The sequence below is a fragment of the Geotrypetes seraphini genome, chromosome 7 (assembly GCF_902459505.1).
Source record: "Geotrypetes seraphini chromosome 7, aGeoSer1.1, whole genome shotgun sequence".
NCBI classification, from domain to species: Eukaryota; Metazoa; Chordata; class Amphibia; order Gymnophiona; family Dermophiidae; genus Geotrypetes; species Geotrypetes seraphini.
Window position 1 is genome coordinate 175,925,236 of NC_047090.1, and position 24,441 is coordinate 175,949,676.

The window sequence follows — 24,441 nt, forward strand, 5'->3', positions numbered from 1 at the left end:
GCTACCTTTTTGTCCTCCTTTTCTTTCTTTGCTTTTTTTTTTTTTCTTCCTCATTCTTTTTATAAAGATTACCCTCTCCCATTCACTGACAGTCAGGGACAAATTTACTTGAAGCATCAGACTAGGTGACATTTCTATAGCAGCCCATCATCTTATCTTGCTTTGCCTTACTAGGCAATAAGTTTCTCCATGGCACAGCTTAGTCCAGCCTGCAGCAAAGTAGTAAATAAACATGGGATCTCTAAGCCACTGCAGAGCTCAAGGCCTTGCCATGTGTCCACTTCTTCATTCAGCATGAACTTACTTCATTGATTTCAGGAAGTCTATAATAAGAGGGGATAGAAAAGAAGCAAGGACTTGAGCCCTGTAGCAGTTCAGAGATCCTGCTTTTTTCCCCCCCTGTTCAGCAGCATGTCCATTGCTCCAATCCTAAGACTCCCAGCAATGTTCTCCCCTGGTCCTAATACCCTCCTGCTCTTGCTTTGCCAACGAAGAGTAACATGCAACATGAATCAGCTGAAGTTTTTTGCATGCTATACAAACTCTGATGCTGGTCCCGTGGTTCTAAATCTCACAGACTAAAGAAAAGAGATTTCTAGTGAAATAAGTGTCATTCTGGATGAAAAGGTAATATCCCCGTGTTTGCAAGCCGTGCAGAAGAAATCCACTCCAGTATTTTGATCCTTTCTCCTTCACTAGAGGTCTCTCTTGCCCCTGTCAGCTTTTATTTTTGCACGTGAGCTAGAAGGAGTCTTTCAGATCTGCCCTGTTTATTTCTTTATTTTTTTTCTGTCTTTTTACAAAGTTTTGTCACATTTTGGTGCTCAGAACTCCCCTCGTCGAGGATTCAGCTCTACCTTTATGGAAGAGAAGCAGATTGAGGTCTCCAGCTGCAGACCAATCCCTCAGTGGTACCTGTTGGCCAGCTTGCAGAAACATTTTTGGAAATTAGGGTCCAGTCCCCTTGTAGCATTTCTCACCTAACGCATCGCAGGGGCTTGTGTGCTGGCTGTCGGGCATCTGTAGGGGGCTCAGCAGGGTTCTGCTGGGTGCCATCTACTTTTCACCTCCCTTTTGGGTCCACAGGGGTTCAAGGCTCAGTCAGACACCGGTCCAACTGGCAACCCGAAGATTCAGCGTTAGAGGAGTGGCCCATTTGAGGCAATGATTTCTTCTCCCAGATCCAGCTACCTTTTGGAGTTGAGGCAGACTGCAGCACATTTCCAGCACCTCAGCACATTTTCAGACACCATCAACAACGGCTATCGTATCAAGCAGCCATATGGGGTAAAGACCTAGAAAAACTAATTGCACACACAAACAACTATGAAGAATTCAGGAAACACCTAAAAACTTACCTATTCTTGAAATACCTAGGTAATGAACCGGAACATCAACCCCCCTCGTAACATCATCACATACCTGTACTTATAAACTGTTAACCTCAACCCCTAATCACTAACCATGAACACTCTATTCAATTTACGGAATATTTCTACTTCTGTGTAAGCAGCTTGGCACTTCCTGGCCTGCAGCACACATACTGTCGTAAACATTATCAATGTTATCAGATGCACACTGCTATACTCTTTAATTCGTTGTATGTACAGTTTCTCTTTATTGTATTTACTGTCTCTCGCTTGTAAACCGCCTAGAAGTCGCAAGATTGCTGGCGGTATATAAGAATAAAGTTATTGTTATTATTATTATTAAAATCGCTGGTTTAAAATTTTAGTTGAAGCATTTTGGAGCTGTCTTTGTGGCGCCAAAACACTGCCACTATGGCCATCTTGGAATTCCAGCCAGAACCCAAATCACATTGGTTTGCCTCAAAACTGGCTAGGATTGTGTCCTCTGGCTCCGTTACCTTCAGTTCATACCAAGTTTGCGCTGGGTGGGTGCCTGAAGAACCTGCACCACATGCCATGCAGAGGGGGACAGGAATAGTTGGCTTAGCCTCCCCTTTGCTCTCTAGAGCTGATGATCAGTCAGGGGGTCCATTCAGAGCTGCGTGGAGGCCGCAGAGCCCAAGACATGGAAGCTGGAGTCAACTAAAGGGGATTCCACACTGCCTAGTACAGCATTTTCTTCAGAATTTGTCAGTCTGATGTGAAGAGCTTATCTGGATGGATGAGATCCCCAGAGGAAGTCTGGCAGTGCACCAGGAGGTGTGCAAGGGGACTTGGGCTTCCAGGATACATCTGCCTCAGTGTCAGAGCCTGGCCAGGATCCGGTGGGCCTTTCTGTGGGAGACTCAGATGAGGAATCTATTTGTATGCCTTTACTGTCACAGAGCACGCCTTCCCTGTTGGGAGATGCAGGATTGCAGGCCGGTGCAAGTGGAAAAGATACTGTGGTGGCCCTCGATCAAGGGGATAACTCCACGATCCAACAGCTGTTCAGGCCCTCAGCTCTGGTTGAGCTTATGGACTCTTTGCAGGAGTTAAAACTTGGACTCCCAGCAGGTCTATAATGAGCATAGTGAGAGCCCAGTCTTCCACATTTCCCTGGCATCCTGACATCAATGTATTAGTCATGGAGCGTTGGGATAAACCTGAAAGGTCTCAAACTAGTCAAGACTATGGCTTGTATGTATCTGATGTCAGCAGCTGTTTGCTCAGCCTAGGGTAGATTTCTTGGTAGTACAAGTAACCAAACACACAATTCTGCCAAGTGAGGGAGGCATAGTATTAAAGAGTGGATGTGATTCTTAAAAGACAGTTTGAAGTACTGGCCTTGGGAATCAAAACAGCTGCAGTAGCTTCATTTGTGAGATGCACCAGTCGTACCAGGTTGCATAATCTTGAGCTATTCGACAATGAGCCTTTGCCCCAACTCCTATTAGTGGGAGTGGACTATGTAGCTGATGCTCTCTACATCAGAGTCATGAGCAAAGTTTTGGTTTATTCAATCTCAATCCACAAAATGTCGGATTGGACAATGGGATGGAGATTCCTCTTCCAAGGGTACCCTCATCAAACTTCCTTTCAAAGGACAAATGTTGTTCAGAAACGGTCTGGATGATCTCACGACCAGAGAAGCAGATCATCATCCAAAATCTCACCTGACAATAGACCACAAACCTCTAGAGGCCCCAAGTAGTCTAATTTTCATGGTTCCAGGTGCTTTTGACAGTATTCGGGTATAGCTCCTCTCTCGGATCCTTCCAGGGAGCCAGACAGAGATTCTCAGGTCCCACTCGTTCCACTCCAACCTCCAAGAAAGCACAATAATGCTAGGTCCCGAGCAGTTCCCCTGAAGATAGGGAGATGGCTCTCGGAGTATGCGGAGGCCTGGGCACAGGTCTCGCCAGACCGTTGGGTGCTGGAGATTACTTAGAGAGATTATAAGCTCAAATTTGCCCAGCTCCTAACAGTCTGGTTTGTGGACGCCCCTGCAGGGTAACCAGAGAAAGCAAGCAAGGTTGCAGCTACAGTTCAGAGACTGTTAGATATTTCATCCATAGAGTTTGTGCTGTCCAAAGATTCAGGCCCAGGCAGATACTCCATATATTTTTCAGTGCCCAAGAAAGGCTCAGATGATAGACCTATTCTGGATCTCACACACATCAATGCCACCTTGAAAGTTCTGTACTTTCGCATGGAGACTGTTTGATCAGTCATAGCAACTGTGGCACTGAGGTAATTTCTAGCCTTGCTGTATTTGATGAAGGCCTACCTTCACATACCCATCTTTCCAGAACACAGAAAGTTCTTCAGATTTCATGTTCTGAAAAAACTACTAGTTCTCAGCTCTTCCCTTTTGGGCTTGCAATGACATCTCACACACTTATCAAGGTGATGGTGGTGGTAGATGCCCATCTAAGCAAGACAGGTTTGCAGGTTCATCCATACCTTGATGACTGGCTAATTAGGGCTCCATCATTCCCAGAAGGAGAACAAGCGGTGGCCCATGTGGTCTAGGTTCTGCAAAGCCTAGGCTGGATAGTGAATTTATGAAAGAATCAATTGGTTCCGTCCCAATTCCTGGAATACTTGGGAGTGTCTATCTTCCAGAGGCACACAGACAGAAGCTTTGCATCCAGATAATAAGCTTGTTGGTCAAACCAGCTCTGTCCACTTGGCATTATCTCCAAGTGCTAGGCTCCATGGCAGCACAATAGACATGGTCCCATAAGCAAAGGCTCACATGTATCTATCCAGATCATGTTACTATCGAGGTGATCTTTTCAGTTGGACCCCCTGCAGATCTCTGCTGTGGACTCTGGAAGCCCGGGCCAGTTTGAACTGGTGGGTCTATTCACAGGCATTATTGAGAGGCATGCCTCTCAGAATAGCCTCATGGGTAGTTGTGACAACGAATGCCAGCCTATTTGGCTGAGGGGCTCACTGCAACGGACACCTGATCCAGGGGCATTGGTTGGTCTCCCAAAGGAAGTGGTCAATCAACAGATTGGAATGTCATACCATTCACTTGGTGTTGCAGAGGCTGGAGAAGAGCTTGGAGGGGCAAGCGGTCCAAGTCTTCTCGGACAGTGCTACTGCAGTGGCATATGTCAATCGCCAGGGAGGCACCAAGAGTGGGAGTCTGAAGGCCCGCTTACTATTTAGTTGGGTGTAATCTCATCTTTAGGCTCTTTCAGCAGTGCATGTAGCAGAAGTGGACAATGTCCAAGCCGATTTCTTCAACAAAACAGATCCTGGTGAATGGACGCTATCTGCAGCAGCCTTCTATTCCATTGTTTGTTGCTGGGGTCATCCAACGTTCAATCTGACAACAGCAAGAAACAAGAATGCGCACCAATTCCTCAGTTGAGGATCTGAACCCGGAAGCATGGGGCTAAATGCTCTGGTCCAGCTGTGTCTGAAGAGTGAGCTCTTGTATGTGTTTCCTCCATTGCCTATGATAGGCTGAATTCTCCACAGGATTTTAAGCCATCGTGGAACAGTCATTCTTGTGGCTCCAGATTGGCCCCATAAACTGTGGTATGCAGACCTAGTGCTTCTTCAGACTACGAGTACATCCGGACCTTCTTTTTCAGGGACCAGTGATCATAAAAGATCCAGATCGATTTGCTCTTACAGCACAGCTCTTGAGTGCACTACATTAGCTTGTAAGGGATACTCAGAGGTGGTCATTGTGCTACTCTGCTCAGAGCCATAAAGCCTATGACTGTCTCTGCTTATGCTAAGGCATGGGAAACTTTCCAGCACTGCTACATTAAAGAAAAGGCAGAGCCTTTATCTGCTCCAATCTCCATGGTTTTAACCTTCTTCAAGGCAGGCCTTGACAAGGGATTTACAGTGGTGTCCCTCAGGGTCCAAGTAGTGGGACTGTCTTGTTTCCGGTCTTGAGAGCGTAAGGCTTCATTTGCATCTCATCTGGACATCCCTACATTCTTAAAGGGAGTGCTGTGACTCAGGCCACCGGTAAAAAAAACTTGTTTCCCACATGGAACCTTTTTTAAAAAAATAATTAAAACTTTTATTGAAAAAATGCACACAGGAAGAACACAACAAGATAAATACAGCAATCCAACAAGGAAATAGAATTCTAGCATTGATCATGTCCCCCCAGAACAAGCACAAAGAGACAAATTCAAAGGAAATCAGCATACCAGGAGAGACATAAGCCTACAATAATAGTACTACAACTAAGTACCCCCCACCCCCGGTGACAGATCCCAAAATCCACAATCCCAAGACATACATAAGGGTCTCAAGTAATAAGCACCAGCGGTACCTACCCATAAGCTCTCCCAAAGACACTTCCAAGCCCAGAAAGCCCAACCCCTTCAACAGGCCAGCAAAAAGAATTAAGTGAGCAAGCGAAAATTTTGCCATGTGGGCATAACCATGGCGGTTACCATGCTGAGCAGCAGTAAGACGATACATAAGCTGCCACTGGTGCAACCTCCGTTCCACCAACTACCAAGATGGAGGCACCGGCTGATTCCACTTAGAGGCCAAAATCAAGTGGGCTGCTGTGAGCGCCAAAGTACAAAAGGAGAATTCCCTCCGCTTCAAATCTAGCTCATGCCAAAACAGTAAGGCATGATGCTAATCGCTTGGTATTCTCCGTCTCAGAATGCGAGAAATTTGACTAAATACCCTGGTCCAAAAGCCCCACACTTTCCCACAAGACCACCACATATGCAAGTAGGTACCCACCTCCCCACAATCCCTCCAGCACAAACCCAACCTTCCCCCCTCATCTTAGCTAACATTTTAGGGGGTATAATACCACCAGAGCATCACCTTAAATCCATTTTCAACAATCAAAGCAGCAATGCCTGAAGAAGACACCTCTCGCCAAATCACCTCCTACACTTCCCTGGGTATAGCAGACCCCCAATCACCCTCCCAAGCTTTCATATAAGGCAACACAGACATACCCCCAGCATTGAGTCACTTATAAATCACCGACAAGGCCCTCTTCCTAAGAACGCCCCTCATGGAACCTTAACGTGGGTTTGCTGAGAATGGTATAACCCTGAGGAGGAGGAAAAGAAAATGGCAAAGAAGCAGATGAGGATAGATATAACTGAGGGTAGAAATATGATAACGGAGGTACATTGAAGAAGAAAGGGAATGGAGGGCTGAGGAAGGAATGAGATGGGGAATGGGAGCAAAGATGGAAATTTGATAGGTAGCTGAAAAGTGAAAAAGAGGAGAAGGTTAAGAAAAAGATAGAAGACAGCTAAAAAGGAATGATCAATATGTCTGAGGCAGGAGTAGTGAGAGAATAGATAGGAGAAAATAGAAAAGACAAATTTATAGCAGCCATTTGATAGAGAATTAGCAGAAGACAGGAAAGCAGAAAAAAGAAACTGGAACCAACATAATGGAAAAGTAAAATATTCAGACAACACAGGTAGAAGAAAAACATTTTATTTTAACTGTTTTAAATGAAATATGGATAATAATTAGCAAAATATTGTTTAAATTTTGACAAACTTTCATTTTTTTCTAATTTTGTGCACAGAATTTTGAATTTTTTTGCACAGAATTCTGACAGGAGTAAACAAATGGCCTCTTTTATAAAGCCACGCTAGCGGCTGCCATGCGGCAACAGCCCCAAAGCCCTTTAAATCTCTATGTGCATCGGGGCCGTTAGCGCAGCGCAGCCGCTAGCGCGCCTTTGTAAAAGAGGCCGTAAGAGTTAAAAAGGGAGAAATCTTGCATGTGCAGGAAGGGAGGGAGACATGCAAAGAAAAGAGAGAGAGAAATGTTGGACATAGGGTGGAAGGCAGGGAGAGATGGTGCATGGGGAGAGAGAAAGAAATGTTGCACATGATAATGGAGGGGAGGAAGGAAGAGATGCTGCGTGAAGGAGAATAGAGAGGTTTGACCCAGGGCACAAGGCAGGGGGAGAGAGAGATGGTAGACAGTGGGAAAGAAAATGAAATGTTGGATATGGCAGTAGAAGGGAAGGTACGGAGAAAAAAGTCGTCGTCAAATGGGCAGGGACCCTGCTGAGTGAGTTAACAGAAGACAAACAGAAACCAGAGCCGGGACCAACATTATTTGAATAATAAGGTGACCAGACAACAAAAGATAACATTGTAAATGATGGCAGATAAAGACCAGAATGGCCCATCCAGTCTGCCCAACCATACATGCTCCATAAATGAATCATTTAATTTAAACTGTTCTTTTTCTTAGATATTTCTGGGCCAGAAATCCAGAGCCCTGCCCGGCAGTGTGCTTAGGTTCTATCTACTGAAGTCTCCATCAAAGCTCGTCCCAGCCATCAAAGCCCTCCCCAGCCTGTCCTCAACTGAATGTCCATAAATGGGACACAGACTATGCAAGCCTGCCCAGGCATCCTTCTAGTTTTCACCATCACCTTTTCAACCTGTTTGGCCACCTTAAGATCATCACATACAATCATACCCAAGTCCCGCTCTTCAGTCATGCACATAAGTTCTTCACCTCCTAAACCAGGGACCATCAAACTTTTTAAACAGAGGGCCAGTTCACGGTCCCTCAAACTGTTGGAGGCCGGACTATAGTTTGAAAAAAAAAAAAAGAACGAATTCTCATGCACACTGCATATATCTTATTTCTAGTGCAAAAGAAAACCATGAAAGAACAATACAATATTTAAAATGAAGAACAATTTTAACCAACATAAACTTACCAGTATTTCAGTGGGAAGTGCCAGTCATAAGAGGTGATGCAAGTGTGCATCAGTTAGTCTAGATCTGGTTGGAGATTTCAGATGTTTCATTTGGGAAAAAGTCTGTTCATAGGTGCTGCCAAAGATGGTTGCCATTTTGAGTGCATGGCTGTGTTTCAGCTACACAGAGCCTTCCTCAGGGTTGTGTGGTCAACAAACTACAAATAAAACATAATATAAACCAAACATATGTATATGTCTTTATATGTTCTGGATCAAACCTTGCAATGCTAAGAAATGCAAGGTCGTGCATTTGGGCTGCAAAAACCCGAAGGAACAGTACAGTTTAGGGGGTGAAGAACGTATGTGAATGACAGAAGAGTGGGACTTGGGTGTGATTGTATGTGATGATCTTAAGTTGATCAAACAGGTTGAAAAGGTGATGGCGAAAGCTAGAAGGATGCTAGGGTGCATAGGAAGAGGTAAGGACAGTAGGTACAAACTGAAGGGACAGCAGAGCCCTCTAGTGAAGGAAGAGGGATCCAAAGGCTGGAGTGGATTCCTTCTGCATGGCTCGCGATCATGGGGATATTATCAGTCTATCCAGAATGATATACATAACTACTAGAAAAGATATTAGCAAGGTAAGAACCTAATCTCTTTTTGGACCATTTGACCTGTGTCTTGAGTTCCTACATCACACAATACAAACTTCTGCTGAGTCATGCTATGCAAAAGAAGACCCATTTGGAAGTGGTGATGTGGAAACAAAATACTGCACCAGGACACACAATTCCAGGTGCCAGGGCATAATTTTTAGTCACCATGGCAACCTAGCTCCTGGAATTTGTCAAGGTCTAAGCTGATTTCTAAATGTGACTTTCCAGACTTTTATGAATTCTATCTGTACTGGAAGTAGTATGGTCCTTCTCACTGATGATGATGATTATTATTATTATTAAATCTTCAATTTCTATTAGGTTGGTGATCTTGATGTTTTTGTTTTTCTAGAAAACTGAAAAGACAGAATTTCTGGGTTTCTTTTACAAACATTGTATGCATGTTCTAACTGCCCCCTTGCTGGCAAATACTACGGAGGAGAAGCCCAGCAAAGGTGAGAGCACTATGCATATTGCCTGTTATGTTAAGTACCTTTCACCTTGTTATATTTTGAGTGCTAAATTGACAACATATCAAAGAAAAATTAGAATATATTACCTCCTTCCTGAGTTGATTAAGATTTGTCTCTATCTAAGTTACTTTTTCATATTTTAAAGTTAATTTTTATATATTTCAGAGAAATATGTCATAAATGCATCTAGGTTTTTCAGCAAAGTAATAATAATTTGACGCATTTTCTTTTTAGATGATTTTCAGACAGCCCAACTTTTGGCATTGATATTGGAGTTGTTAACATTTTGTGTTGAACATCACACATATCACATAAAGAACTATATTATCAACAAGGATATTCTTCGGCGAGTGCTGGTTCTTATGTCTTCAGTGCATGCGTTCTTGGCACTGTGTAAGTTGGGTTTTTATTTGAATTCTAAATTATCCTTGAAATAGAAATATCAGTTTGTGAATTAGATAACTGATATAACCCAGCCACAAAACTGTTCATTTCAGTGCAATAATGGCTGTACTTTATTGACTTTATAGCTCTGTTATTGTATGCGTGCACACTATTTTCATTATTCAAAGCTGAGAAAATGAAAATCTAATAAATTAAAAAAGCCTCTCGGATCAAATTATGCAGTTTACACTTGAGTGTGTAGAAATATTATATAACTATGACAGAGTGGATATTGTGGCTATAATTTGTTTATGCCTTTCTAGTGAAAATATAAGAAAGCTATGACAAAAAAGAAAGATGGAAGGAGTGAGAAATGAGTCTGTGTAATTGAAAGTAAAGTAAAAGAGGCTATTGGAACAACAACAAAAAAAACTTTAGAAAAAATGGAAAAAGGATCCAAATGAAGAAAACAAGAAGCAGCATAAGCACTAACAAGTCAGATCCAGAGCATTAATAAGAAAGACTAAAACAGAATTTGAATAGAAGTTTGCCATCAAGACAAAAAACTCACAGTAAAAACTTTTTTCAGGTACTTCAGAAGCAGAAAACCTGTGAGGGAATTGGTGGGACTGTTAGATCATCAAGGACTAAAAGAAGCACTCAAGGAGGACAAGAGCATTGCAGAGAGACTAAATTCATTCTTTGCCTTTGTATCGTTCCATAGTGTGAACACACCTTGAATATTGTGTGCAGTTTTGGTCACCGCATCTCATAAAAAGTGTAGCAGAATTAGAAAAAGTACAGAGAAGGGCAACAAAAATGATGAAGGGGATGGGACGACTTCCCGATGAGGAAAGGCTAAAATGGCTAGGGCTCTTATGCTTAGAGATGAGATGGCTCAGGGGAGATGAGACGGCTCTGAAGAATCCAACTGTAAATAATAGGAAATGGCAAGTGAAATGCAAGGTACTGATAAGGCAAAGAGAGATCTTGAAAATAAGATTGCATTGGAGGCAAAAACACATAATAAAAGCTTTTTTAGGTATATTAAAAACAAGAAGTCGGGAAAAGAATTAGTTGGATCGCAAGATGATTGAGGGGTGAAAGGGGCACTCAGTAGCAAATCACCTAAACCAGATGGTATATATCCCAGAGTACTGATAGAATTGAAAAATGAACTTGCAGAGCTATTGTTAGTAATTAGTAATTTATCTTTTAAAATCCAACGTGGTCCCAGAAGACTTGGAGGATTGCAAACATGATTTGGATTTTTAAAAGAGGGTTCCAGAGGTGATCCAGAAAATTATAGATCGGTGAGTCCGTGTTGGTGCCGGGCAAAATGGTAGAGACTATTATAAAGAACAAAATGACAGAGCATATACATAGGAAAGAAAAATGAGACTACATGGATTTAGTCAAGGGAGATCTTGCCTCACCAATCTACTGCATTTCTTAGAAGGGGTGAATATACATGGATAAAGGTGAGCTGGTCAATATTGTGTATTTTGGTTTTCAAAAGGCATTTGACAGAGTATTTCATGAAAGTCTTCTGAGGAAATTAGAAAGTCATAGGAGGGGATGTTATGGATTAACAAGTGGTTTAAAAGATTGAAAGCAGGTCAAATAAATCAAGATGGCGTTGAGGACAGACGCTTGAACGGGCACAGCGAATCACAGTTTTTTTCTTCATTAATTTTAGCGCCGAGGATTAACTCTCTCCTGATTAAGATGGGAAAGATGAAAGGGACCTCCCGCCCTAACCCTCCAGTGCTTGGGACCCCCTCAGCGCTTGATACAAACAACAATTTCAAGCGCTTTTGCCTACTCAACTGAGGAGACCTGTCCTACCTTTGGGATGAGCCTGGAGTCTTCGGGGGAACTCTGCGCAGGAGCTGTTCTGGCGTTGCTGAATCCAGAAAGAGGTTGGTCCCTCTCCAACCCGGAAGTGAATTGGTGCAAGCAGGAGTAGGATTCGGCGAGGGAAGGCAGAGGAGGGATGCCAACACTGGAGCCTCAGGAGGACGGTGTCGGTGATTGTTACCAGCTATCCCTCAGCACCACAGAAGGAGAGGTACTTCTGGAGGGAATACTATCAGTTTTGGGGAGCTGAAAAGACCAGAAAAAATAAATATGGAAGCGCATTGGCAGGCCATATCTGTCATGGATGCTAATCTAAAATTGAGTCTTTCAACTATTAAAACTGATTATGGAACTATCTACTCCAAGTTGGAGCAGCAAGGGGTGCGACTATCAAATTTCAGTGAAAAATTGGAGAAACAAGAGGAAGGTTTAAAGGAAATAAAGACTGTTCAAATGGAAATGGTTAACGAAAGATCTTTTATTTCCTGCAAGTTGGAGAATTTTGAAAATTCACTCAGAATTAATTTTAAAGTTTTTGAACTTTCTTAAATGTCCCATCATCTCACCAATAGAGATGGCGAGAAAATATTTTCAAGAGGTTCTTGCCATACCATTAGAAAATTTGCCTCCAATTGTTAGTGCTTATTATTTGAATATTAAGAGACCTCAAGGAGAATCCACTCCTACTGAAAAATCTAAAAATAATGCTGTTATGAATTTGTGTTTATTTTTGGAAAGTTCCCTTGAGGTAGTAACAGAACCACTTTGTTGCTGACATTGGCTTTGGAAATTGAAAGGGAATATATTCTTTATCTGTACTTTCATCACATTAATGATAAATTTTTGAGCTCAAATGTTAGAATTTTTCTAGACCTGGATCAGAAAACACAGAAGCGAAAGAAGGAGTTCTTGGCCTTGTGGCCAAGAGTCCTCACTCTTGGGGCTACTTTCTTGGTTAAATTTCCGATTAAATGTTACATTTCTTATCAAAATAAGAATTTCCTTTTCTTTCAGCCCAGACAGTTGTTAGATTTTATAGGACCAAAAGAAGGGTTGGTAACTCAGACCAGTGATAAATGATCTGTCAAACAACTGTAGAATGGATCACCTAGTGCCGTTACTCTAATATAAAGAATAGTTTCTTGTTTATTGAAATTTAATTTCTTTTCTTGATTTCAAATCATGGTGGACTAAATAGTAGATTATATATTGCCAAGTATACACTTTTGTGTAATTATCTGATTTTTTTTTTTTTTTTTTAATTATTATTATTTCTTTTGAAATGTTTCTGATCTGTTTCAAGTTGTAATGCTTGATTTAAAAAATGGAAAAGATTATAAATAAAATTTTTAAAAGATTGAAAACAGAATAGGGTTAAATGGTCGATATTCTCAATGGAAAAGGGTGAATAGTGGGGTTCACCATACAATACAACCTCTCACTGTAACATTCAAAAATATTTAAGTCAGAATCATTTAAACCCTCTTGGGGAAATACAGTACTCCCACGATATTCGCAGGGGTTCTGTTCCAGGAACCCCCACGAATGTTGAAAAACCACAAATACGAGTTTTAGAGGGGGAGACAGGAGAGGGCAGGAGAGAGCAGCCGGAGCACCGGCAAGTGAAGGAAATCACTCACAGTATGCTCAGACTACCTCTTCCTGCACTAAAGTCGGGCCTCACCAATCAGGAGCTGCGTGTCAAAACAGCACTCCGGTTGCTCTCTCCTGCCTGTCCGGCTGCCTGTTGTCAGAGAGAAACTAAGAACTCTCCCTTGACTCGGGAGGCTCGACTTCTTTTCCTTTGAGCGGAAAGTCATCTCCTGGCCCTGACTGCAGCGCATGTGGCCCAAGTGGCCAACGTTCAAGCAGACTTCCTCAGCCGTCAATCTAGAGTTCTGGGCGAGTGGACCCTAACACAGTAGGTGTTTCAGGCGATTGTGAGGCGCTGGGGGCAGCCCCGCCTCAACCTCATGGCTGCGGCGCAAAGCAAGAAAGCACTACGCTTAATTCACAGATCCGGCTCAGAAGCGAGATACAAGACTAAGAATGGTATAATGCCCTTCTATCGCTCCATGGTGCGACCTCATTTGGAGTATTGTGTTCAATTCTGGTCTCCTTATCTCAAGAAAGATATAGTGGTGCTAGAAAAGGTTCAAAGAAGAGCAACCAAGATCGTAAAGGGGATGGAACTCCTCTCATATGAGGAAAGACACCTTCAGCTTGGAAAAGAAATGGCTGAGGGGAGATATGATTGAAATCTACAAAATCCTGAATGGAGTAAAATGGGTACAAGTGGATCGCGTTTTCACTCCGTCAAAAATTACAAAGACTAGGGGGACACTTGATGAAGTTACAGGGAAGTGCTCTTCAAACCAATAGGAATTAATTTTTTTTTCTCTCAGGGATTAGTTAAGCTCTGGAACGCTTTGCTAGAGGATGTGGTGAGAGCAGATAGCGTAGCTGGTTTTAAGAAAGATTTGGACAAGTTCCTGGAGAAAAAGTCTATAGTCTGTTATTGAGAAAGACATGGGAGAAGCCACTTGCCCTGTATTAGTAGCATGGAATATTGCTACACCTTGGGTTTTGGCCAGGTACTAGTGACCTGGATAGGCCACCGTGAGAACAGGCTACTGGGCTTAATGAACCACTGGTCAGACTCAGTAAAGCTATTCTAATGTTCTGTGATGTACTCTGGAGGCAGAGTGAAAAACTTGGAATAGATTTCTTCTGCAGCTCATGCAAGTATGGGGAAATAAACCCTATGGTCTAGAATGTCTCACCTATCTAGTGGAAAATAATTTACCAGGGTAAGTATATAATCTCCTTTTTATCTCTTCCATTGTGCAGCTGCACCTTGAAAACTGTGCAATTCTGGTCGCTGCATCTCAAAAAGATATAGCGGAATTAGAAAAGGTACAGAGAAGGGCAATGAAAATGATAAAAGGGATGGGATGACTTCCCTATGAGGAAAGGCTAAAGAAGCTAGGGCTCTTCAGACTGGAGAAGATACGGCTCAGGGGAGATATGATAGAGGTCTATAAAACAGAGTGGAGTGGAATGGATAGATGTTTACTCTTTCCAAAAATACTAGGACTAGGGGGCATGTGGTGAAGCTACTAAGTAGTAAATTTAAAACAAACCAGAGAAAATATTTTTTCACTTAACATGTAATTAAACTTTGGAATTTGTTGCTAGAGATTGTGATGAAAGTGGTGAGCTGATCTTAGGGTTTTAAAAAAATGTTTGGATAATTTCCTAAAACAAGTCCATAAGCCATTATTAAGATGGACTTTGGAAAATCAACTGCTTATTTTTAGGATAAACAGCATAAAATGTTTTACTCTTTGGGATTTTGCCAGATACTTGTGACCTGGATTAGCCACTATTTTAAATAGTTTACCAGGCTTAATGGACCTTTAGTCTGTCCTATTATAGGAACTCCTATGTTCTAGGTTTAACCAAAGATGTAAGGGAGCTACCGTTGTCAGAAATTATATTTAATAGGGATGATATAGAGCAGTGGTCTCAAACTCGCAGCCTGGGGGCCACATGTGGCCCGCCAGGAACTATCTTAAGGCCCTCGGTCTATTTATCATAATTACAAAAGTAAAATAAAACAGTTTCTTGATATGTCTCTTTAGCTATAAATTACAATATTATTATTAAGACAGCCAAAAGGAAAGATTTATAAACTATAAAGTTTTACCTCATGCAAAATTGTAATTTCTTTAATAAGACATTAACTATTTTTTTCTGAGGCCCTCCAGTACCTACAAATCCAAAATGTGGCCCTACAAAGGGTTTGAGTTTGAGGCCACTGATATAGAGGAACTGAAACAAATCTCAGTGAACTTGGAAAAGGTAATAAGCCAAACTGACAAGTTTAAAGAACAGTAATTCACTTGAACTGGACAGTATACACACCAGAGTACTGAAATAACTCAAAAATGAAATTGTTGATAACTAACATAAGCCTATTTATGTACTACAAAATGCCTTTCAGTTCAATGCGGTTACAGAAAAGAAAATACAACAAGGAAGAAGAGAAATTTTAACATTAAGTATTAAGGCATATAGAATTTCCTGTCTGTAAAATTGTTCATGTTACCTGAACATCAAAAGGTGGCCAATGAAACAGAGTTTTTAAAATGGTTTCCAGGGATCTGGGAAATTAAATACCAGAAAAACTATTAAAAGGAACAAAATTACTGAACATTTAAACAAACATGGTTTAACAGGACAGTGTCATCATGGGTTCAGCCAAGGGAAATCTTGCCTCACCAATTTGTTACATTTTCTTGAAGGCATAAAGAAACGTGTATAAAGGTGAGTTGATTGATATAGTATATCTAGATTTTCAGAAAGCTTTTCACAAAGTCACTCATAAGAGACTGAGAAAAAAGCCATGGGCTACAAGACAGTGTTCTGTTACAGATTGAGAACTGGTTGAAAGATAGAAAACAGAGAGTAAGAATAAATGGCCAGTTTTCTCGATGGAGTATGAGTAAGGTATATAGTAGAGTGCCACAGGGATCTATACTGTACAGTGAGTGAGGTGATCAAATTTGCAATTGCCACAGAACTATTCAAAGTTATTAAATCCCATTGAGACTTGAGAGAAATTACAGGAAGGGCTTTTAAGACTGGAAAACTGGGTATCCAAGAGGGAGATGAAATTTGAAATTTATTGCAGCCATGTGCAACGTAATACATATCAGGAAGAAAAATTCTGTTTCCCCCAAAATAAGACCTATCCCGAAAATAAGCCCTAGTATGATTTTTAAAGATGCTCCTAATATAAGCCCTACTCCCAAAATAAGCTCTAGTTAAGATCAACCCCCCCCCAAAGCCCCCCACCCCCACAAATGTCACCGACACTCCCCCAACTCCATCCCTGACACTAGTGCTGCCTGATTTGCTGAAAAAAATCGGACTCGTCAATTCAGCGATCCTCACCCTGGTGAGACCTGAGATACATACCTCTGCTCTGAGTCCTCCAAATACAGCTGCCATTGCTGCTGTTTTTGGAGACCTCAGAGTGGAGGTATGTCAGTCTCACGGTGGGAGGGTCTGGAGTCTGCTGCACAAGTTCTTTCCTGGTTTACATCTTATTTATCAGATCGTACTTCTGCTGTTTTCTTTAATGACTCAACCTCAAACTTTTCTTTAACTACTCACGGTGTTCCTCAAGGATCCATTCTTTCTCCTTTATTATTCAATATCTTTCTTGCTCCGTTAATTACTTTGTGTCAATCCGTGGGTTTTCAAGTTTATGCATATGCAGATGATATCCAACTTCTGCATTTAATTGATACTAATAAAATGTCTGATATCCAAGAGATCAATGAAAAACTTGACCTAGTTTATCACTGGTTAAATGCAAACAAATTGGCTCTCAATATCAAAAAATCCAATATTATGTTATTCCCATGGAAAGAAAGTTCCACTCTCATTGCTCCTATTACTATAAAAAATATCCCATTGCAATTAGTAAACAATATAAAAATTTTAGGGGTTACTTTTGACACCAAACTTAATTTTCATGATCACATCAGTACTATTATTAAAACTACCTTTTACAGACTATGTAAGATTCGAACAATTTCAAAATTTCTATGCCTCAAATCTTTAAATATTCTTATTCACTCGTTGGTAATCGCGAAATTGAACTACTGCAATGCACTCTTTAAAGGGATAGCATTAAATGAAATCAAACGTCTCCAAATTATTCAAAACGTCTCTATTAAACTTATAACTAATTCTAGAAAGTTTGATCATGTTACTCCTCTTTTAATAAAAGCACATTGGCTCCCAGTTACTCATCGAATAACTTATAAACTCTGTCTACTCACCTTCAAGGCTTTACTCAATAAAACTCCAGCTTTTATCTATAAATTATTAATCCCATACAATCCGACTAGAACATTAAGGTCCAATGAGCAAAATTTACTAACCATTCCTTCACTCAAGATCATTAATACAAGACTGCAATTCATTTTTTCAGTAACTGCGCCACAGATTTGGAACGTCCTCCCAATCTATTTACGAAATGAGCATGATCTGGGAAAATTTAAAAGTAATTTAAAAACATTTCTTTTTAAAGATGCATTTGGCATTTGATTTATTAATTTTTAAACTGTTGTTTTAAATCTTAAATTTTACTGTTACATATCTTCCCAATGTTTTTTCCCTTTGTTTGTTCTACTTTTCTATCATGAATTGTATTTCACTTCCCCTTTTTACCTTTTGTTACGAATATGTTGAACTATTTCTAATATTATGTTATTATGCAAGTTTGATTTGTATTATATGTTTAATCTTTTTTAAGGTTTGTATTGTATTGTTTCCCTCTGAATGTATTTTAAATTGTACATCGCTTTGAATTATGATTAAGCAATTAATCAAAAAATCATTAAACTTGAAACTTGAAACTTGAAGGGGATGGAAGGGAGGAATAGAAAGATGCTGCAAAAGGGGATAGGTGACAGGGGAGGAAAGATGCTGCACATGGGGGGGGGGAGGGGGAAAAGGAAAGAGGAAGAATTGGGGTGGAGGAGAGGAAAAGAGATATGATTGTTGTACATTAAAAAAAATAAAACATCCCCCGAAAATAAGACCTAATGCATTTTTGGACCAAAAATTAATATAAGACACTCTTATTTTCAGGGAAACACGGTACATGATGCAAATTTCACATTGAAAGTCAGTATCCAAGAAAATATTGAGGAGGTATATTGCAATCTGCTTAGTTTGTGGTGGCAGCCAAAAAAAAGCAAACAAAATATTAGAAATTATTAGAAAAAGAATAGAAAATAAAACATAGAATATTATAATTCCTCTGTTTCTTCGTGGTGCAATCTCACATTCAGTGCTCAGTTTTCAAGAAAATATATAGCAGAAGTAGAAAAGGTACAAAGAAAGGTGACCAAAATGATTCAGGATATAGATCTCAGCTTGGAGAAGAAAAGGCTTGAGGGGATATGACATGATAGAGATCTACAAAGTCCTAAGTGGAGTGGAACAGATAAAAGGAAATTATTTATTTACTCTTAAAATACAATGACTAAGGGATATGCTATAAAATTACATAGTAATACTTTTAAAAACAAATAGGAGACATTTATTTTCACTCAACACGTAGAAGTTCTGGAACATGTTTCCAGAAGATATGGTAAAAGTAGTTGGTATAGCTGGGTTTAAAAGATGTTTGGATAAGTTCCTGGAGGTAAAGTCTGTAGACCTGGGGAAAGCAACTGCTTTTTGAGATTTTTCTAGGTATTTGTGGTTTGGCTTAGCCAAAGTTGGAAATTGGATATTAGGAGAAAATGGTCCTTTGATCTGACTGAATATAGCAATTCTTATGTTCTAAGAACCAAAAAAGTATTTTGAAGAATTGGCTGATAACTTTCTTCTGAGAGCATGAAGCCAAAATCAGTTACCCTGCAAGTGATAAATTTATGTTGAATGGATAGAACTCCTTGGAAAAAAGTTTCTTGCCCATCAGAACAAAGGGTTTAATAAGAGAGAAATGGCTTTTTCAAGGTGTGTGTTGTTTTTTTTGTCTTATTTCAGGTGCCCTACGTTTTATGAGAAAAATAGTTGGACTAAAGGATGAATTTTACAACCGTTACATAATGAAAAGTTTTTTGTTTGAACCAGTGGTCAAAGCATTTCTCAATAATGGTTCCCGTTATAATCTGATGAACTCTGCCATAATTGAGATGTTCGAATACATTAGAGTGGTGAGTTTAATTGCACCTTTTATTTTAATTTTGTTTCTTACAATGTAACATTTCTTGACAGCTGTCCATTATCTTTTCACATATTAGGAAAAGGAAGCCCAGGGCCTGCTTTCATGGATGATGTCATGTTAAAATGTCATTAGAAGAAATAGTAGTTGGAAACCAATTCATAAATGAAGAGATTGTTGATCTTTTCTTCAGCCAGAATCATGGATGCTATTTCAAGTGCACTTTTTGCAGCTTTGGTGATACTTTTGGAGGGAGGGAATGTCTTTCTATGTGTACTGATGGCATGATCATCATTGGTAGTAAAGTTTCTTGTACAGAAGCTCTGCTGCCATCTGGCCATTGTTGGTTGTTTTGCAGTAGGCATCAAGAGTGTATAGAGAATGGAGCAGTGATTACTAGTCATCTTCAAACAATCCAATTACTCTAAGACAGTGTGCCTCAAACTTTTTGTTGCTGTGGCACCCTAAACGCCGTGCTGCGACTGGAGAGCATCTGGAAGTGTGCAGACATCGACGCAATGTGCGGATGTGCTCCAGCCATGGCCCTGAACCTCTTATTACTGCTGATAGGGGAAGAGTATGGCACAGTAGTTAGAGCTACAACCTTGGCACCCTGAGATTGTGGGTTCAAACCCCGCACTGCTCCCTGTGACCCTGGGCAAGTCACTTAATCCTCCACTGCCCCAGGTACATTAGATAGATTGTGAGCCCACCAGGACAAACAGGGAAAATGCTTGAAGTACTTGTATGTAAACTGCTTTGAGTGTGATTGTAAAACTACAAAAAGTGGTATACAAGTCCCAATCTCTTTGCTGGAGAGGGAGATGTGCGGAGAGGAGGAGAGGCACTGGCTGACTGCCTATAGGGCATGCTTCTTGCTGCAAGAGGCATGTTCTGTAAGCAGTCAGACGGTGTGTCTCGTCGGGCATCTCACGACACACCTGGAATCTGCCGCGGCGCACAGTTTGCGATACACTGTTCTTCTTTGCTCCAGTGACTACAGAAGAAGTTCTAGAAGAATTGTTAAATGTAAGGCAGGATAATTTGATAAGATGTTTACTACACTTCTCTGCATTTCACACTTTATTTCAGAACATATAAAAATTTTCTAGTGCAATATGTCTAGTGGTCCTGAAGCAATAGGGTTCTGTATCTCAATTTGCAAGTTACTTGCAGAAAACTGTCAATCATGCTTTCAACTCCGCCTTCTTCCCAGGGAGCTGCTCCTGCCCCCTCACTTTGTTTTTTGCAAGCAAGTTACTCAGAAGTGCTTCTGATCTGCTCTGCGGTTTTATTATTTTCAGGTATTTTTTTCTCAGGGTTCGTTTGGAGACTCAGTGCCCAGAGGTTTCCACTTGTTGGGTCCTCTGCCTGGGAAAAAACATAGATCCATGTGGCAGAGATCTGCTGCTAGCAGGATCAGCCTTTGGGGACACCTAGCTAGCCAACCTGCCTTTATATTTTTTGAGCTCAGGGGCCATCCCCTGCACAGCTATTCATATCCCTGATTTACTCAGGAGCTTGAGCGCAACATGTAGAGATCCCAGGGCTGGAAAGCTGTACCCAGGATACCCAGACAGAAGGCCTGGAAGAGAGGAGAGAAGACACCCATGCAAACACAGAAAAAAAACGAAGATGAGGTAGGAGACATCCACACACCAGGAGGAAGAGAGAGAACACAGGAAGACGTCCCCCCATCTGAAGAACCGAAAACTATTTCAAGAGTAGCACTGGAGGAAGAAGACTGGCCTTATACCATAGACGTGGACTTACGACCCCCAAGAAACCCCCGAATAAAGAAGATGGGGATCATCATAGGTGACTCCATTATACGTCACACCGCAGGAGGAAGAGAGGACAGAATCGTCATCTGTCTGCCTGGAGCAAGAGTGAAGGATGTGGCCAACAGGATCTCCAGGATCATAGACAGCGCAGGGAGAGAGGATACTGCTGTGCTCATCCACGTGGGAACAAATGATGTGAGCGGACGGAAGTATGACAGGGAAGAGATGAAGGGCCAGTTCCGCTCAATTGGAAGACAGCTGAAGATCAGGGAGGTGAAGGTGGCCTTCTCCGAAATCCTCCGAGATCCGAGATGGTGCCACTTTCACAGCATGGGCTTTCAAGCGTTGAGGCTCAGTCCGACCTCAGTGCAACTGGTTGCCAGAAGACCAGGTTCGGCCAGCGAATCTGTGAGGCAGATTTTCTTCTCCTTTGATTCCAGCTGAAATCCTAAGCTGAAGCAGGAAGGCACCACATTGCACAGTGAGCAAGGTTATTGTAGCCTATGGGGAAAATCGGGGATGGGGCGTGGGGCTGTGTCCCCAAAATTTGAATTTCAAGGTTTCTGACAACAGAGTCTAGGTCCCTATGCCTCTAAAATCTATTTCCCTGTGCGGGGGGTTTCCTTCAGAGAGGCCTTTTTACCCCTATATCATGCCACATTTGCGCTGGATGGTTGGCTGAAGAGCATCCATGTCCAGCGTGCAAAGAAGCATGTGGGGGAGGAGCAGGAGCCTCGGGCTCAGCCTCTGAGTCCTTCAGGGCTGGGGATACACAGGAGGTGTGCTCTCAGAGGAAGAGACCCTTTCTATAACCCTTTGAACATGGTTGCCGCGGAGCCCAGGAGGATCGGCAGGGAGTCCCTGCCAGGGTCTTCGAGACCCGCTGTACAAGGCTTCACAATGGATATTATGAGCCTTATGTGGAATGCCTAGTTGAAATTCCAAGGGTCCTCAGTGTGTGTTAGCAGTGCACCAGTGGCGGTGGCACCGGGGTTCTCCCTTCATCATGTACCCCAACCAGATGAGGTAGCAGACCTGGACCAGGAAGTTAAGTCTGATGGAAAGTCTGATTCCATGCCACACTTATCACAGAATGAAGTTTCTCTGGCAGAGTTTCTTCCTTGCAGGAGGACAGTGGTGGTCAAGAGGTGATAATGACCCTGGAACCAGGTGGAAGACCCCACGGTGCATCGGCTCTTCAAGGCCTCTGTGCTTTCAAGTATTATTTCCACCTCACTACAAGAGTTAAAGCAGGAAGTTCCTCCAAATTCCTCTTCTTAATGCTTAGTTATGAGCAGTTCTGTGACTCCGACCAGGTAAAATAACACTATTCGCCGACGACGCCAAACTATGCAACATAGTAGATAACAGCACCTTGCCTGACAGTATGGAACAAGACCTGCTCTTATTGGAACATTGGTCCTCGACTTGGCAGCTAGGCTTCAATGCCAAAAAATGTAAGGTCATGCACCTTGGCAGCAGAAACCCGTGCAGAACTTACACTCTAAATGGTGAGACCTTAGCTAGGACTAGGGCAGAGCGTGATTTGGGAGTAATCATTAGTGAAGACATGAAAACTGCCAAGCAGGTGGAGAAAGTTGCATCCAAGGCTAGACAAATGGTGGGATGCATTCGTAGAGGTTTCGTCAGCCGGAGGCCCGAAGTCATAATGCCCCTGTACAGATCCATGGTGAGACCTCATCTTGAATATTGTGTTCAATTCTGGAGACCACATTATCAAAAAGATGTGTGGAGAATCGAGTCGGTTCAGCGAATGACCACCAGGATGGTCTCGGGACTCAAGAACCTCCCATATGATGAAAGACTAAATAAACTGCAGCTATACTCGCTCGAGGAATGTAGAGAGAGGGGGACATGACTGAGACTTTTAAATATATCACGGGCCGCATCGAGGTGGAAGACAATATCTTCTTTCTTAAAGGACCTTCAACCACAAGAGGTCTTCCACTGAAAATCAAAGGCGGGCAATTTCATGGCGACGCCAGGAAGTATTTCTTCACCGAAAGGGTAGTCGATCATTGGAATGAACTTCCATTGCAGGTGATTAACGCCAGCAGCGTGCTCGATTTTAAAAAGAAATGGGATATGTATGTAGGATCTCTAGCCGGGTGAAGTCTGGGGGTGGGTCATTGGCGTGGGCAGACTTGATGGGCTACAACCCTTTTCTGCCGTCATATTCTATGTTTCTATGACCACATTTTTTCCCTCGCATCCGGACATTACTAAGCTTGTCACTGACCACTGGAAGTCACCAAAAGGATCCCTTTGAGTGGCTAAAATTATGGCCAAGTTGTATCCAGTGGTGCCAGATGTCCAGCAGAAAATGGATTTGCTGGTGGTGCAGGTCACTGAAAGAACCTCCCTGCCTAGTGAAGGAGGGGTAATATTAAACGATACTCAGGACCTTAAAGTGGACTTGCTCCTCAAACAGCAATTTGAGGCTTTAGCCCTAGGGATTAAGATGGCAGCCGCCTCTTACTTTGTGGCACGTGCCTGTCTCAGTCCTCAAACCCGAAGGATGAGGAACATTCCCAAATTCTGCTCTCTGAACTATATTGTGGATGCTCTGTATGATCTTATCAGAGTTATGAGCAAGGTCTCGACCTATGCCATCTCCGCCTGGTGGATGCTCTTGTTCAGACAATGGGCAAGAGATTCTACCTCCTAAAACTATGGTGAGCAGGCTTCCTTTTCAGGGGCAGATGCTGTTTGGCAAGGGTCTAGATGACCTGATCTGTGTGGCGGACCGTTGCCCCAAGGCCTTACCCAGACAGCAGACCCCAAATGGCCTGGAGTTCCGGACGGGGCAGTTTGAGGCTCCTGAAGATTCAGTATGTATATAGGAGGCCAAATGAGTTAGAGACCCTTTCAGGGACCAAATCAGATATCCAGCGGGGGCAGGAGACAGCAAGCCTCAGGCTTTTGCTCCTCACCAGTCCCTGAGAGAGCACAATGTTGCCAAGACATGGCCTGAGCTCTAGATAGGAGGCAGACTGTCAGCCTTTTGGTTCATCTGATCTCAGATTGGCACAGACCACTAGGGTCTGGATGTTGTCCAGGAGGGGTACAAATCAAGGTCTGTGCCCCCTTACCAGACCTCTTTGTAAATTCTTCGACCAGCTGACTGGAGAGATCCCTCAAAGTTTGAGCTACGATACATCGAGCCAGTTCCATATGCAGAATTCGGCTTGGGTAGATACTCCATCATGCCAAAGAAAGACTTAGATGACTGGAGGTCAATTTTGGATCTCAAGTGTGTCATAGTGGCACTGAAGGTACCACACTTCCACATGGAGACCGTGCAGTTGGTCATAATGGCAGTGGCACTGGTGAAATTTCTTGCCTCCCTTGATTTGACGGAGGCCTGTCTTCACATTCCCTTCTTCCGGCTCACAGGAGGTACTTGCAATTTCATGTGCTGGAGC

General features: G+C 42.1%; 1 protein-coding gene across 4 annotated transcripts in view; it reads left to right on the forward strand.

Moving 5' to 3' along the window:
- Positions 1-24,441, forward strand: part of PPP4R3A (protein phosphatase 4 regulatory subunit 3A) — a 220,116-nt gene that overhangs the window by 161,304 nt on the left and 34,371 nt on the right. For all 4 annotated transcript variants that reach the window (XM_033952661.1, XM_033952662.1, XM_033952663.1 and 1 more), the window contains 3 exons: positions 9,094-9,196; positions 9,449-9,607; positions 19,034-19,203. In XM_033952661.1, the coding sequence (XP_033808552.1) occupies positions 9,094-9,196; positions 9,449-9,607; positions 19,034-19,203 (432 nt within the window). The remainder of the gene's footprint in view (positions 1-9,093; positions 9,197-9,448; positions 9,608-19,033; positions 19,204-24,441) is intronic.